Source organism: Ischnura elegans, chromosome 8 (assembly GCF_921293095.1).
Source record: "Ischnura elegans chromosome 8, ioIscEleg1.1, whole genome shotgun sequence".
In the NCBI taxonomy this organism is placed as follows: domain Eukaryota; kingdom Metazoa; phylum Arthropoda; class Insecta; order Odonata; family Coenagrionidae; genus Ischnura; species Ischnura elegans.
The window spans coordinates 43,101,358-43,118,881 of record NC_060253.1 but is presented as its reverse complement, the minus strand read 5'-3'; the positions used below and the strand labels follow the sequence as shown (position 1 = coordinate 43,118,881).

Below are 17,524 nucleotides of genomic sequence, written 5' to 3'. Positions count from 1 at the left end.
GCCAGTTTATGCTATTTTTTTATATTCATCTATCTTTATTCCTTCTAATACATATATATAATACTGTGTCCAAGTTTCTTCATTTTTTCGGTGCTTACCTCACAGATTCTATTCCCCTCCCTTTTCACTATTTGTCTTCGCTGCTTACCTTGTTATGAAGCCCAGGCTGTTTAAGCCCCCCTGGTTATGTGCCTGCACAAGTAATAGTTCAAATAGAAAATATATTCTTAAAATGTATAATTTTAAATCATATATTCAATTCATATTGGTATTTTTTCTTTGCAATGCTGCAGGTTGGACTTACTAAGGTAAGATAATAATTCTTTTGGTGTAACATTGTACCTAATCCACGGGTCCTTCAATATAGATCACTCTGGAGGATATTTAAAAGTCATTCCTCTATTTATAAACTACAAAGTAAAGTTATTTTTATAAGATTTTTAGAAACTGTGGAACTTGTTTCATGTTTGAATTGTTTAGCAATCTAACATTTAATGAATATCTTTGAAGTTTATTGATTCCATTATTAATGTAAGTGGAACAGAAGTGAAAGTCTTACTCTGAACATAAAGTCTAATTACTGCCATTTCTACATAAACCGTACCTCCTAAAGTCAACAAACTAAAAAACATAGTGAGCCTAAATCAATTTACGTTTTTGTTTCGGGGTGATTGTGATGGAGTTTTCTGAACTTGATCATGGCTTTTGGTGTTCCAGTTAAGTTGCTTCCATGTATGAAAGTTCAGGCCACCATTGCTGATGATAAGTGGAAGTTCTGAAAAGAAATTAACTTACAGTTATGTTGCTTAGAATTCAAGTCTAAAATGCCTCCCCTTTTGAGAATGACACAAAATTTACACTAAAATCATGCTACTTAACTATGAAACTATGCTCAATTCTCATATATTTCTTGTCTTCAATTGCTCATTTGACTTTTTCCTTGAAATAGTGGTCATCCCGAGGACCCCCAGGCCCTCCTGGTATTTGCTCCTGCAATGCTACAATGCTCCTCCAGTCAATACAACTCCCTGATGCCATTCCTGGTCCAATTGGACCTCCCGGCATTGATGGAAAAGCAGGGCCCCCAGGAACATCGGTAAGGACTAGGGATTAATTAGGGATTTATTTTGGCACAAGAGCTGCGGCAGAGGTGAAAATTATCCCTATTCATTTTCAATAATTATATTTACTCTTGATTTGTTGTCTTTTTTTGAATTTTCATGAAAAGAAACTTATACAAAATTTGAAATATTGTTTCACAAGAAATGTGATCCTCATTTGTCCTAAGTATCAATTCATGCAAACTCACAGCAAATTTTTTAATAGTGACATTATAATTTTCCTTGTATCATTGACAAGTCCTGCATTATTTATTCCTAAATGTGTGTTTTCTTCCCAAAATTACCATTATTACTGTGCATACAAAAAAGCATAGTCACATAAAAAATTAGAAAAACAACTCTCAACTTTTATGTGATGAGGATTTTCTACTTCAAACTCTTTCACTAAAGATACACCTGGTTAGGGAGTTATAAAATTTCTGCATTTCAGTGAGAAAATTCTGTTATAAATCCTTTAATACCTTTCTGTTCAAAAATTGGGATTATTTTATTAACCTCTTGTATCCATTTTAGGGAATTCCTGGCCCTCCTGGGGAGAGAGGTGCCCCAGGGCCTAAAGGAGACAAGGGAGAAAGGGGTGATCCTGCTCCTCCTGGACCTGAGGGTATCCAGGGCCAGAAGGGTAAGTTCTTTGAACAATCCTATTCTTTAATTTTTTCACTGTACCATTTTTCAGTCATCCTTATCAGTCAAAAATCCCAGTATTAGTTTCACACTACTCTCTGCTCAGTTCTTCAATTGGCTAACCTTTCCAGGCAAAGTTACATATGTATTTCTTTTCATGGACATTCGTAACCCTTCAATGCTGCCTCCCTCCATGAGGCATACTTCGTATTTCTTGCTTATCAAAGAAACAAGTGCGGTGCCCTTTCCCTGAATCTGGCTAGGTTTATTTCCTACTCTTTGTGCACCATTTAACAGTTTTTATGTGCCTCACATCAAATTTTTAGTTCTATTGAGAAATCAAATATGAGCTGTTGATTTTTGGCATGATCCTTGCTGTGGAAGCCTAAGGTGGAGGTTCTGACTCCATGAGGCATACTTCTGTTTCTTTATTATGCCCTTATAAACCTGTGTGAACTATACATCCTCTAAAATAAAAAAATGTGGAGAATTGCAATGGATCCAGCAGTATATGACAGTTCTCTCCATTACATTTCCCAAATCCATTTTAGAAAAAAGTTTCGTATAGTTTAAATTGCACTAATGTATAAATTACACCGGATTGAAAGTCATTTGTATCAGCTTGCATGAACTCAGAAGGTGTGCCCACAACAAGGTCAATCGCTTGATCATATTATTCCTGTACTATTTCTTAAAGTTATGTGCCTCCAATTATCATATCAACCAATTTTCATTCCGTTTCAGGTGAACCAGGTAGGGACGGATCTCCAGGTATACCTGGAACACCTGGTCCCCCTGGCCCTCCGGGTACATCAGAAATTCCCAACTATGATGTGAGTACAGATAACTTTTTTGATACTGATATGAATTGTAAAAATATTTCAGTTAAATTTTTCCAACTTATTCCATTTGGTTGTTTTTTGCCTCTAGCTACCAAAAAATTCAAGTTTCTGCAAAGTATTATTTCTAGTTTCATTTTATAAAATAAGAACATGTAATTGTCTATTTATGTTCCATGTATTTGCTTTCATGCACTGTAGTTGCTTTTCCTAATCCATTGGGTGTGTAATTCTTCTGGATTTAAGAGGCAGGATGGTAAAACATCACAGTTCAGTTGAATGTTGAGAGTTTAAGTTTCAATTTCTCATGACCACATTTTCTTCTATGTTCAGCTCTGGCTTCATAGGAAAATATAAGATGTAACTTTCCAATAATTAGCATTCATAATGATATAGACTTTTATGAAAATCCTTTGTTTAAGTATGCAGGGTGTTTCAAGAGGAATATGCAATATTTCAGGAGGTGGTAGGGGGGATAATATTAAGCATTTTTTCATAAACATGGGGTCGCAAGTCCTTAGTTACTGAGAGGTGGTAAGAGAAAAAATTTTTTGAATCCAATTGCAGTTTCTATAAAAACAGTTTTTTGGTGGGAATCCATCCTTTTCTACATTTTATTTAATATTCTGGATTTGTAAGGCCATTAAATATTTGAGGTGCGATTAAACCACCAGAAAAAATTAATCTTTAAGCTTAATTAAACAAGAGCTTTGAGCAAGTATCAACAAAACCATCGTGTAATCTCACCCATTTTGAGATTAATGGTTTCTAACAATTATAATGGCAAATTTTTGTCTAACCTAAATTATTGAATATCCTTAACAATCCATTCATTAATGATTCAATAAAATATCGAAAAAGCTGGATTCCCCTGAAAAACTGTTTTCATGGTAACTGCAAAGTGCATCAAAATAAATGTCTGCGTTGCCATTGCTCTATAACCAAGGAGTTACCACTCCATATTCATGGAAAGAAATGCTTAAAATTGTCTCCCCTTCCACCTTCTGAAGTATTGCAGATTATTTCTGAAACACCATGAATTTTATTTCTAACCATGCCTAAATCTGACTAATTAAATCCCAATTTTGTTTTGATTAAAATCATTTAGAGTGCTCTCAGGGACTCATTGACATTTTCACATCACCAATTTATGATTTTTTTATTATAAATACTTAGGGTGTGGACCTGAATAGGCTATGCTCAATAAATTTCTTAAGAAAATTTTATGAAAGATAGAGAATAGGATCTGAAAATTTTTTACGACAATAGATTTATAGTTTGACAATATTTGACTCCTTCAGTAGAATTTTTCTCGGAAATCATGAAAACTTTCAGAAATTAGGCATCGAAAAATTTTTGACTTATGGACAACATGGACATATTCAGTCTGGCTTTTTTTTAATGAGAGTACCAGTTAGATCAACAACTGAACTCATTAATTACTTTGGCATGCAAAACTAATTATTATTATTTGACAGAATAGAGTTATCCCAGGATGAATTGCTTGCAAATGATTTGAACTCAAGAGAAGATTGCATGGCTTTGAAGTTACAGCTCCTCCTCAAAAATCAACTGTTGATAGGGTCCTTGAGTCAAACTTTCTGTGGCTGATAAGCTGTAAAACTCTCTGCCGTTCTTTTCTGGTTCATTTTGCGCCACAAAAGTTCTACATCTTGTTTAATATCCGACTGGAAATATATTTTATACTTAAAGATACATTACCCTGTCAAATTTGGGCTGTCTTGTGATGTGTAAATACTTTAAAATGTTTGCAAAATCTCATGCAATGTTACTCAATTTGCCAAATATATTAAGAGAAGATCCCATATCAAACAAGAAAGTGCTGCTGTTCTTTCTTTGAAGCTGGAGAAAATGTTTCACTAAACGGTGTCAACATATTTGCTTGAATGAATTCAGTATACCCAAATTTATTTGATTGAACTCCACTTATAATGAATTACTTTCTACTAAATTCATACCAAACAGTTCTAGATAAGTATCTTCCTTATCAGTCTAATGGACATTCAGCTGTTGGTTCCTCAATTTTCCTCATAATCAAACCTTTAATTGACTTCTAATACATTGCATTTTTCAAGTGTATCAGTTAATGGCCTTTAACCTTTAACCTCCACAGAGAAGATTTTTTTGTCACTAGTAGTTTACTTTCTTTGAATTTATTGTGTTGCTAAATGATTGCTCTCTTCATACTTCATATTAGCCAAACTGGAGACCGCGGGGTATGTTTAAGGTACAGTATCCCTGCCTTTTTGGATTAATTTTGCTTAAAATCCTGTGGTAATCATGTTGAATGTGGTAGAATTATGAAGTATGTAGAACACAGCTGCTAAGTATTTGAGCCATCTATAGCTATCATTGTCTCTCTAAAATTATGAAATGTTATTGACTCATCTGTTGAGTATATTGATCCCTATTGAAGTGATTAAGTTCAGTAGCAGGAAATATTTTTCATTTATCATCATGTATTTCAGTGATGTGATGTCAGTTGTCTTCGGTGTGCACGTTCCAAATGTATTCTGAAGCTTGTTGAGTGTGTTGATGAAATTATATCCATTCTAATAGTTGGTAGTTAAAATTCAGATGATCTTAGGATTTTCCCGGAGAACATGAAATTATTTGGTGTGCTTGTATTGATGTGTATAAATATTCATGGTTTTTTTTCAGATATTACTTTATAGTTGAAGAAGAAAATGAGAATTGGAGGTTTATGAGCTAAATTTTTATGAAATTTTACTTGAGTTTCTCTAGTTTATTCTGAGGAGAACTATATGTAATGGAATTTACTATGAGCCATAAAAACAGCCTCCTTTCGTAAAATTGTATTTTTTGGTTCAGAATACAATATATTTATTTGCAAGAATTTGTAATAACTTTGAAGAATTTGAAAACAATTTATAAAATATTAAGTACACTTAACATTGTTTAGCAAAAGTAGTTGACTTGGTTGCAAATGATCAACATTAGTTGTAAAAATATTACTTATTAAAAGTGATTGCATTCATTAAAGTATTCTTTGAAATGTCATTTTAATTAATTCCTGAAGTACTACACAACAAAATTTTGAGTATATGTGCTACACACTATGTGTCTTCTTCGGGTAATAAACATTTTCATTCACTGAAATCAATACAAAAGTGTTTGATACAAAAGATATTCAGTGGTTGATATCAATCCATTCTAGCCAATTGGTGTTATGTTTTTGCGCAGAATGAAAGGAACTCATTTTTCTGTGTTTATATAGGAAACATTCCTTGGCTCGGGAGGGTTTGGCCCCTCTCTTGGAAGACCTGGGAGTCCTGGGCCGAAGGGTGATTCTGGAATTCCTGGAATGCCTGGATCAAAGGGTGAAAGAGGTGTTCCTGGAAGCAAGGGTGATCGTGGAGATGGAGGTCTTAAAGGAAACAAAGGTGATAGGGTAAGTAAATAAGTTTTTTCATAATTTTAATATACGGCTTAAGTGCAGTGGTATGATCTCATGGTGGTGTGGCTCATTATCGCTAAAATTCAAGATTCTAAAAAAGTCAGAGAAACTCCTGCATATTTTGATTACATTTGTGGCTAAGACCCCAAAAATGCTAGTTTGTACCTTGTAAGTAGTCATTAGGGCTCTAAACAAAAATTCTCTTTATTATTAAAAAAAATTATTTTTATTTACCCCTGCTGATGACTTGCATTTACATAAAAATTTATTTAATAGCAATTATTTTTATAATATCACTCAATACTTTTAGTCTTTACTTAGGGAAACCTTTCCACCATGGAAAATAAAAGTACACATTACTCTTCATAAGGCTCACCATTTACGTTTAAACCTCCAGCTGTGGGTCTAAAGTCTTCCACTCGTTGTAGAAAATTTTCCAAGGAAGTCAGAGCCTCTTCTCTGCCGAGAGGAGCGGAGCAGATGTAAAACCCTTGTTGATATTCACCAACATTTGTAAATATATTTTATGCACCTATTTTCTCACATCCACTCCTCAGAATGCATTGAGAGGGTAGAGGAAGGACAGGCAAGTACCTCATGGAAATGAAAAGCGAACACTAACAGGTTATGGAGGAACTAGTTTGGGTAAAAAGGGAGGGTTGCCAATTGTCCCAATATTGAAATAAAGAGTTTAGGCCATAAAGATAAAAAGAGTCGGTCAGAAGGGATGGTTGTACGTTTTGTCTGCAGCAATCGGTAAGCTCTTACAGTAACGTCTCCTACAGCTGAAGGATTAATGGTCATGACCTGGGTTTTGTAATACATGTATGTATTTCCATCTCCAGAAGACTGATCATGATTTCATTCATACCTATAAAAAAAAGTTGTGTGCAGAGGGGAGGGATTGGGGTAAGGTGAGAGTGGAATTGTTAGGAAAAGGTGAGAAAGTGACTGGGAAAAATTGAATGCAGGAGTAGAAAGGAGGTACATATTAGTCGAGACCCATTATCACTGTATGTTTCACTGAGAAAGTTAGGGCAATAACCAAGTGTAGTCCATTATTCCAGGCTATTTTTGGTACATGGGATTGAACAAAATTGGTGAATATTTGCTATTAAAACCCAGAAAGTCCCCAATTTACACAGTGCCAAAAGAATAATATGCATGCCATGCTCTTAAAATTACAATAATGTGCTAACTTTCTGACCCTCTTGAATTTGCCAAACGAATGGGAAGATACATAGGCGGATCCAGGGGGGGGCACGGGGGCACGTGCCCCCCCCAGACCCTCAAAAATATGCAAGATTTTTAATATGGTCCCATTATCATTGCGTTCGTTTTGTATTACGAGGTATCCTTGTGCCCCACCCAGAACAAAATCCTGGATACGGCCTTGCTTGTGCCCCTCCCAGAAATAAATCCTGGATCCGCCCCTGGGAAGATATGTATATTTTATCCTTGAGTACCCTTTAGTAACTAGAAACAATTTCAGTACTGACCTGAAAAATTACCGCATGAGGTGACCGAAGTTGTGCGATGAAGTTGTAGCCATAAAGTCAAGCAAATATATATATGTACATAGCAGACAGTAGGACTCAAACAGGCCACCAGAGCACAGGCAGAAGTAACTGATTGGATGTAAGATTGAAATTGGATATAATTGTTAACTGTGATATTAATATTGTATTAAATTACTTTCAGGGCCATCAAGGATTTCAAGGAACTCAGGGATTCAAAGGTGAACCAGGTTCTCCTGGTATTGACGGCTTACCTGGGATTCCTGGAGATAATGGGCGCCCAGGAACCAAGGGGGAGAAAGGTAAAACTTCATTGGGGAAAAACCATTTAGATCTAGAAAATGATAAATCAATTTTGTACTAGGGATGGACGGATCCAGGATTTTTTTCGGATCCAGATTCGGATCGGATCCTTGATTTTCGGAGCCGGATCTTTCGGATCGGATATTTTCGGATCCAAATGCCTTTTCGAATTTCTTCCATTAAACGAAGTAATTGGTGATTGTTTTTCGGGTTCCTTCCGTTATGACTCATATTTTGTGGACGACAGTTTTGGGCACGTTCCAGCTCCCGTCTTCAGGTCCAAAATATGAGTCAACGCGTTAGGAGCCCGAAAAACAATCACGAATTAACTCACCACGGAAGCCTCCATAATAAACAAAGTAGTTATTCAAGTTTATTCTAGGTACATGTAATCAAAGGAATGCTTTTTAGAATTTCATACACTTTTTTATATTTTTATAAATTAAAAATCATTTTTATACGCTTTCAAGATATTTTTTTAAAAACATCTTTACATGCTCAGGACCTAAACTGTTATGCTTGGGTTTGGAAATGATAATAGGAAAAATCTTCGGATAAACCACTGACCAGTGGCGTAGCAAGAGAGGGAAGTCCGCGGGTTACGGACCCTCTGAAGTATAAAAACACAATAACTTTCCTTCATGAAGGGAAACAAAATATATAAAAATCATGAATTTACAATAGATTTCTTTGAAAGATGAAGTTTTTTTTCGTTTGTGAAGGGTGTTAAAATTAGTTTAAAACCCTCTACTTTGTACACTGTTGTTTAAAAATTTTCCACCCTGGTTTTGGACCGCCCTAACAAAGTTCCTGGCTACCCCACTGCCATCGGCTGAATTAAAATTTTCCTCACCCACGTTTCCCCCGAATTTTGTCACTTTCTCATCATATACCACTTGTGTTTCACCCGTAAAATGCTTCAGTATGGTGAGGTGGATTTTGCACTTCCTCACGATAATTTCATGCCACAGTGCACGCACATGGCATACATTGGTTCTCCTTATCTCAATACAAATGTTTCTACACAATGAAAGGCATTTTTATCAGTATATCATAAAATTAAATTGCAGCTGCGCAATCAGCAACACAATTAATAATATTTAAAACAGCATTAACGTCACGTGCGACGAGGTGCTCTACCATTCAATATAAGGAAGTGGTGGGCAGCAGAAGCGTGTATAGGAGAGGTGGAGGGGAATGAGCACTTTCCCTCCATTTTTCAAGCAACAAAGCTACAAATGAGGGAGTCAAGGACGAACAAGTCAGATCTTGCTTCAGTGACGTCGTTGTCTTCGAAACGAAGCCAGGTGCGCTACATGATATATGCAGTTGGCGTTTCCAATCTGTCTCTACTTGATTGAGGGGTTGATGCTGTGAAAATTGTGCTGTTTCGATAATGTTTTATATGAGCATAGAAAACTTAGTGGCAATCAATTAGAGCTGAAAAATAAACATAAATATCATCAGGATTGCATCGCGTTTGGTCTATTTCTTTTTTAAATCTCATACATATCATCTAATTGTCGAAGCTATCAAGACATCTTTGGGCTCAGAAAGTCACTCACCTAGCATTTGCCGTCTAGAAATGGAGAATTGAAGCAGGTAGGCAAAAAAAGGACGGGGTAGGGATGAAAAACGCTTCATTGTTCTCGTGTAATTTGATATTTTCCATAGAAGACAATGATTTATGATCTAGCTGATTCGGAAAAAAAAACAACAGAGGCACGGGCTGATGGACGGCCAAGGGTGGTTTTCTGAAATCTGCGACGTAGTTACTTTTGATGCAGTTATTATTCTACAATGCTGAGATTTCCCTGATGATTGTTCAATCTCTTGGGGAGAGTCACACTATGTGCCAGTTGTATTTTGCCTTTTTCTTATTTCTCACGGCTGAAATTCTGCTATGTAACCTCTGCGAGATCTTTCAAACAAAACGGTTCAGAGTAGGACAAGAATCGCATGCTACAGCACATTCGAAGAGAAAATTGGACCTCTTTCCATCCTTATGGGGTGTTGGATTCACTGAAGCTGTTATTTAAAATTTTGGATCCAGATGCGATGTCTTCCGCGACTTTGGATCCAATGTGTCCGATGAAGGGCAATATCTGCGCATATTTGGATCCGAGGTATCCGATCCAGCCATCCCTATTTTATACCGTACTGTAATTGAACCAATATTTTTGTCTCTTTATCAGGGGAACCAGGTAACACTGGAAAGCCTGGCCCTCCAGGACCTCCTGGAATATCTCTTTATGGTCCAGATGAACCCATGGAATATCTAGGAGATGGTGCTAGAACCAGTAAGTTTCAACATAAATCTATAATATCTGTTTGCAGCATGTCCATTGGCATGTTTGCTGTGGTTGCTGTGGGCTTCATGGCTTACACAATTGATCTCCAAGGGGTGCAGTAGAAGCCTTAAAAACCCAAAAAGTTAAATGTAAAGGGTAAAATTTGATCCAACACCCTATTCTTAAGTGTTAAATTTTATCCGAAAAACTCAAGATAAGAAATAGAAAAATATGTAGCTATGATTTTAAATCATTGATAATAAAACTTTTAAATTATGTATACATATAATACGTACATGTAATTCCTGATTGCAAAGTATCATAAGTGCATTTTTTTAACTATTCTTGAGAGTTGGTCAATGTAAATGCATACTAATTACTCCCATATGTTTTGACTGTTATATTCTCTTTCTCAGTCTTTGGATATAATTAGGAAACTGGAAAACAAAGATCAACCATGAAGTAGTACTTTCTCCGTGAATAAATTGCATCAAACCTTCTCGGGATTCATATCAGTTTAATTCGTTGTGATATTCAAGGAATGAATCTGGTGGAAATCCTGAGAAGACTTCACAAAAAAATAAGCTATTTAGTCTTTTAAAATTTTTATGCTATATTAATTAGTATGATTGCTTCTTAATCATTCATAACTAAGACTAAATCCATTTACTACTTATACTCTCATACTCTAGTACCTACTCTTCGAATCCATAAAAAAAATCCTAAACATGCTTATCAATGAAGAATGAACTGACATTACTCTAATGTATTTTTTAGGCCGGATGGCTGGGTTGAAGGGTGACAAAGGAGATCCAGGTGTGAAAGGTGACTCTGGTCCATACGGACCCAAGGGAGAGAAAGGAGACCGTGGAGAGCGAGGGCAATCAGGCATGCCAGGAGTTAATGGAATACAAGTGAGTTTACGAATGAATCATACTTTTTATATTTACATTACATTCTGACAGTAGATTATTTCCATTGATGGTGAAATGGTCCACTCAAATTTAGTGATTAAATGCCTTACTATTTTGAATGATCCTCATAACCAATGTTCTTAAATTTTGTCCAGTATAACTGAGAAAATTCTCTCCCTATGTCTGCAGTCTAACCAACACCTCTATGGTGCAAATTGCTAATGAATACATATGTAGCAGTGTAAACAATATAGAGCCTCATTTATTGACAAAATTTAAGTTACCTTGTTGTTGGTTTTATAGCATTTTGGGTAAGATTGTCAATTGAAGCATTCGTTTAATTTGTGTTCATGACTTAAGCAGCCTTTTATTTTTTTATCCTAAGCATCCATTTTTTTTATTTTATTATCTCTCTGATGAGAGAGGTGATAAAAGAAAATAAGTGCTCATAGGTTCAGTAGTGACGGGGAACACAAAAGACTTCTTTTCAGCACTTTTAAATTTCAAAACTTCTTATGAAATAGGGCATATACCACCAATTCACCGCTCATTTAGTTTGGATTTTGCACCTGGCTTGTAAGCTAATTCATTTTAACGAGAACTTTAACAGTAGTGACAGTTTAGCATTGCAAAAACTCATCATATTCATTCAACCCACTCAATATTCATGTGTATTTTTGAGTGAAAAACGATGAATTATTTAAGGTGGTATACTGCAAAAATAATGTTATTTTGTCAAAAAATTATGAGAATAAGTGATGATATTTTGCACCTATTAGGGTCCAACTGGCGAGAAAGGTGAACCTGGAGTTTCAGGCACTCCTGGAATACCTGGAACTGCTGGGGTGAGAGGGGAGAAGGGAGAAAGGGGACCTCCTGGAGTGGTTACAACTATTAATTCAGGGCAGCATACAGATGTAATAGCAGTTAAGGTAATTAACTATTTATTTTATACAATACAAGTACTGAGGGAATAATTCTCGGGTTTCCTACTGTGGTTATGGTATTGGCTAATTGGTCCCTGTAGGCCCGATGTACGGGGGATTAAGGTGTAAACATATTCCGAACACGGATTAATGTAAAGGGAGTTTATTGGCTCCAAGAAAAGAAAATATATTTACAATACACTGTGACACTGTTAGTTATGATGCACTGACACTCAGCCGACACGTGCGTAAGTCCTTGTCGCCAGTCCTCTCTCCATGGAACTAACTGTACTTTCTCGCACCCCTTGCGTGGCGCTCCTCATCCCTCTATCGGCGAGCCCTTAAATTGCCTGCTGGAGACTCGCACAGGGGCGCCACAGTCCCAATGTTTCAAGTGCCCAGTCTGCCATCATCTTCAGGGGTAGAATATGGAGCCAAATTCTTTTTTGAATTTTGTTTATTTATTTATGTCCTTGGTTGCCCTGACTGTTGTTTTCGCACATAGTGATTGATTATGCAATGAAAAGCCTAATTTTTCAATTGAAATCAAACTTCGAACCAAAAAATTGATTAATTGAAAAAATTAATGGTTCTTTTTGAAAAACATTTTGCACAAAAACATGTTTATAACTCATTCAAGAAACACATTTGAGTTGTAGAAACACTTAGAATACACATTTTAGTTGTAGAGAAAATCTACCTAGAGGAAATTCTTGATTTATTAGTGGTAAAAATTTACAAATGCACGCACATTTAAGTTTCGGTGTCGCTGCTTGGAACCATTCGGCTTCACTAAAATATTCAAGAAAGATCAACTGATTCAGATGCTTTTTTGATGATCGAAGATGTGACTTTCCAATTTAACAGCATTAGAGAGTAGTCTTTCACATAGGATGGATGACATTATCATAGGGCAGCAGTGATCACAATTAAAACTCGATTTTCGATTTTAATCAATATTGATTTTTCCACCAGCATAATGTTCTACTAGTTTCAATAATCTACTAGTTTGGAGGGTCCAGAAAGCATTGAGCCTGGATTCAACTTCTCCCATGCATAGGACATAGTGACCACCAGGGATACCGACTTACAAAAAATATTGGGAGGGCCCAAACCGGGGACCTTGCCCCGGTAAATTTTATAATTAGTGAATTTTAAGTTTTTTAAGTATTTTAGAAGAGTCTTATGATCAACATTAGAACCCTGATCACTCGAATCTTGATATCTGGACACTCCGGGGAAAATCGACAAGCCTGACACATTTTTTCCTCACATCTGTAACAAATTTTTGGGGGGGCTCGGGCCCCCTCAGGCCCCATGGAGTCGGTGCCACTGGTGACCACTATTCTATTTTTTATTGTCAATATGCACTTTATTTTTCAGCTATGAGTCAGAAAATTTTGCATTGCACACATTTTATCAAGGGGGTTAGGGTGGGGAGCTCATTTCTGATCTTCTGGACCAGCCGCCACTGGCCACAAGATAGCTTGTCTCTCTCTGTGCATTGCACCTCAGTACTGAGGTATGTTGTCAATTGCAGGTCTTTCAGGTGGTTATAAAATAAATATATCCAAAATAACCACAGACGGGAATCAATCGTGGAACTTTAAAACCATATTCCAGCACTGTAATCACTAGACCACCATAACAAGCACTTGTATGTATTTTTGAAGGAACCATGTTTCATATTCAAATGTTTTATTGCGTTTTTTAACTATTGGTTATCTAATTGAGCTTAATTTTTAACAATAAACGATTACATTCACCATGTAGCGTATCTCTTAAGGGCTAATTCATATGGTGACATGTATCCTAGCGACTGGAGCGCCGCTATTTATTGCGACCGGTGGGAATCAATGGACTCATTGAAGTGGAGAATCCTGTGTACAATATTAATGGACATACCTTGACGTAGTAGGCAGAGGTATCACGGTGCCAGAACGTGCCGAAATGCCGTTCCATCACTGGTTAAGGAATGATAGTCAAATAATACTTTCATCAATGTTGTTGCCTCAAATTTCTAATATATACATTACATTCGTGACCAAAACAAAAAATTGCAATAAAATGTGGAAAATAACTTGTAATAAACACACAGAGTAATATTTCACTTCTAAAAAAAGTTAAGGAAAGTGCATTCCGGCACTGCTAATTTTGCCATGATGTCACTGGTAGTAGACCATGAGCAGACATAACATGTTTCTTATGTGTAGCAAAATATAAGTTGTATTTTAGGATGAGTTTCATGTTTTTACCTTATTCTTTTTCACAGGGAGAAAAAGGAGACCGAGGGAAGAGGGGCAGAAGAGGAAAGCAAGGTATAGTAGGTCCTATTGGTCCTCCAGGAAAACCTGGCAGCGTAGGTGAAACTGGACATCCAGGGTGGATGGTATGTCGTTCATTTCTGATGCATGAATTATTGAGAATTTATATCATGTTGAGGACCATAAATTTTCAAAATGTATCAGCATACAAGATTTTACATTAACTCATTATCTGTCATTCAATTCTTCCCAAAGTCAGAGTTTGCTAAATTTAAAAAAAATGAGATCTCTTCACAATGTTTTGAAATTAAGGGTCACTGAATTCAAATTTGAATTTTCCCTTAACCAAATACAGCTAATTCTCAGTTTTTCCTTGATGAGTTTATTAGTAAAAGTCATGTATTTTTCTAAAAACTGTTTACTTAGAAAATTGCTTTAATATACTGAAACTCTTCTTCTTTACGTGCTTTCTATGAAGTCAAACAAGGTAAGTTTACCAGCCAATATTTCTGGCTCAAATTATTACTATCATTTTGATCAAACATTTTAACCATAGGATTTGAAAAAAATAAAACAAATTTCTATTTTTAAATAATGGTAACTTGCTGTGGTAGAGTGGTAAATATGTGTCTAATACTAATGTAGTGATTTATAATTTTGGAATCAAATTAAAAGACTGGAAATTAAAAAAAACTAAGAAAACATTAACTGTGATCCAAAATCCTTGGGTCTCAGACCAATAGATTGGCCAGCTGCCACTAATTGGGTCAAATAAAATAAAGTACCAATAAACAATGCAATTAACAATCTGAAATCTTGCAAACTTATTGAAAACAACCTCGGCTATCTTTGCCCATTCCAATCAAAATGGGCTGGTGGTAAAAAGTTTAATGAAATTTTTGTTATATGTCAAGATTGAATAACTACAATTAATTTTTCTCCTTTCCTCAGGGTGCGCCAGGTAGGCCTGGTCCTCCAGGACCCCCTGGGATTGGCATGCCAGGCCCTAAAGGAGAAAAAGGAGACTCTGCTGATGGATATGGCCCGTATTCCTCTGGGGTAGGTGTACATATCTGGATTTGAAATGCGTATTATCAGTACATTTATTGCAGAGAAGAAATTTTTGCAATGTATGTCACCCATAAATTTATGGTAGCGAAGAAATTTTTTTAATTTATTGTAAAGTAGGGGAGCCTTATTTACCATGGAATATGGTCATTGATTATTGATCATATCGAAAGGCAGGAAATCTAAATTCCAATTAAAGTCATATCGAAAATACCTCCAAAAAAATGTTTCAATTTTCTCAGGCAAATCATTGACAGGGAAGAGAACAGGCGTTGACCTGCCAAGCTGGCAGATTTCTTCTCTGTTGATGATTGCCAATGAAATTTGAAAAATCAGTGTCTGTGATATTTTACCACTGACTATAATTGGCATTGGTATGTCGTGTGTGTAGACATAATTACTTTAGCCAATTAGTGATTCAACCTCATTATTCTAAATATTCTTACTCTCTTTAGATGCAAAATATTTCCATAATGTGAGAATTCTTTGAAATAACTATTAATCCATCTCAGTAGCATTCCGTTTCTTTGAAAATCCTGTAATTTATTGAATAACATTTTGAAGTGAAGGAGGCTGTATACTTCTCCTCAATGAGAACTACGTACCAGGGCAAATCCGAGGTAATACTCAAGTGTAGAGTGATATTGCCTATGTATATCTTCACTGTATTTTCTCAGGATTAGCCTCCTGCAAATGTTGCCTTGTTCCACTATCATTAATTTATATGCATAATGTTGCTACTCATTGCTCATAAATTTGTATTTGGGCCATAAGAGCCATCCACTTAAAATCAAATGTGGCGGGGAAAAAACTGAAAAACGCCCAAGTTTAAGGACACTTGATATCCATGAGCTTCATGAGTTATATTATATATTACTGATAAAGTCCCGGGCTTCATTTTTTTAAACAAGTCTTTCAGAACTTGTTATGAACACACATATAACTATACCTCTGTTAATTAATCCATAACAAAATACTCAACCTATCTGTGAAGTAACATTCTCAACCATTATGTTGTTACATTTGCTATTAATTTTTAGCTTCCTGAATTTAATGTACATAATTTTCATAACTCTTTCATTTTGCATCATCTTTTTGAGGATCACGATTTTGCAATGCCAGTTGGTTACAGAATTTCTGAAAATACATATGCATTCCTGGCATATTGAGTGACGTTTTCATATACATAGTTAGATTTTCTGAAGAGGTTAAATTTATTATTGACTCTTTACCTCAATCCACAACATTTTGGGACGCTATTATGGCTCATTCTTGGTAAAAATACCAGATAGAGCTGTGTACCAATATTAGTTTTTAATGCATTTTTGTATAGGAAATCATAAAATTGATTATTATTGCTTTATGTATTGCAGGGGAAAGGTGACAAGGGAGATCCTGGACCTCGAGGTCCTCCTGGTGTCTCTGGACCACGAGGACCTGTGGGCCCTATGGGGCCACCAGGACCTCCAGGACCAGGCTCAGGGGTCCCAGGAAGTGGTTCCAATGTTTATATTCCAGTTCCAGGACCTCCAGGTCCTCCAGGAGAGCCAGTAAGTAGCCAAAATAGTTTTATTTAACTCAACTCAGTTAAAATTTAACTCATTGTTCTACATATGCATCCCAGCTAGCTCTGGACTGTACATTAGGGTGGGCCAAAAAAATGTTTTCTTTCCTGATCAAATTTGCCCTGTACGGGAAAGTTGCGAAATGATATAAGGATCTCACACACAAATTTTTTTTCAAATCGGATGATATTAACCACTGCCGCCCAAGCTCTAAAGTTTAAAATTTTGCGAAAAATCAGGCTGATTTCAGAATCAAATGGCAATGAAGACGAATTTTATAAAAATATGGGATAATGGATAATATTAAAGAGTGGATACATGTTTATACTTTGTAAAAATGAAATTTGAAGTTTATTTGACAAAATCTATGGCTCAAACAATGTCTGTGAATTAACAACAAAATTATAATATAGATCACCCGCACAACACAACTCATTTTTGCCTACGTTTCTAAAATTCCATTTTGGGGACTAAATCGCAGATAAAATATTATTTATATTGATTGAATTTAAGTTTTTAGCAAATAAGTCATCTTATGGTAGTAAATAATCCCACAAAAAGCAATAATAAGGTAAATTATTTTAAATTAACATCAATCATAATGACGAATAACGTACCTGTGGAGCTATTTCCAACAAGGAATTCAGCCAAGG

At 35.8% G+C, this 17,524-nt stretch overlaps 1 protein-coding gene across 8 annotated transcripts in view; it reads left to right on the top strand.

The window, feature by feature from the left end:
- Positions 1-17,524, top strand: part of LOC124163250 (collagen alpha-2(IX) chain) — a 1,172,095-nt gene that overhangs the window by 1,143,473 nt on the left and 11,098 nt on the right. For 5 of the 8 annotated variants that reach the window (XM_046540018.1, XM_046540019.1, XM_046540013.1 and 2 more), the window contains 14 exons: positions 294-308; positions 950-1,096; positions 1,635-1,743; positions 2,490-2,578; positions 4,803-4,832; positions 5,844-6,017; positions 7,725-7,842; positions 10,039-10,143; positions 10,912-11,048; positions 11,828-11,980; positions 14,247-14,363; positions 14,717-14,725; positions 15,190-15,297; positions 16,680-16,856. In XM_046540018.1, the coding sequence (XP_046395974.1) occupies positions 294-308; positions 950-1,096; positions 1,635-1,743; positions 2,490-2,578; positions 4,803-4,832; positions 5,844-6,017; positions 7,725-7,842; positions 10,039-10,143; positions 10,912-11,048; positions 11,828-11,980; positions 14,247-14,363; positions 14,717-14,725; positions 15,190-15,297; positions 16,680-16,856 (1,488 nt within the window). The remainder of the gene's footprint in view (positions 1-293; positions 309-949; positions 1,097-1,634; positions 1,744-2,489; positions 2,579-4,802; positions 4,833-5,843; positions 6,018-7,724; positions 7,843-10,038; positions 10,144-10,911; positions 11,049-11,827; positions 11,981-14,246; positions 14,364-14,716; positions 14,726-15,189; positions 15,298-16,679; positions 16,857-17,524) is intronic. The other 3 variants (XM_046540014.1, XM_046540017.1, XM_046540012.1) reach the window with 3 other exon arrangements.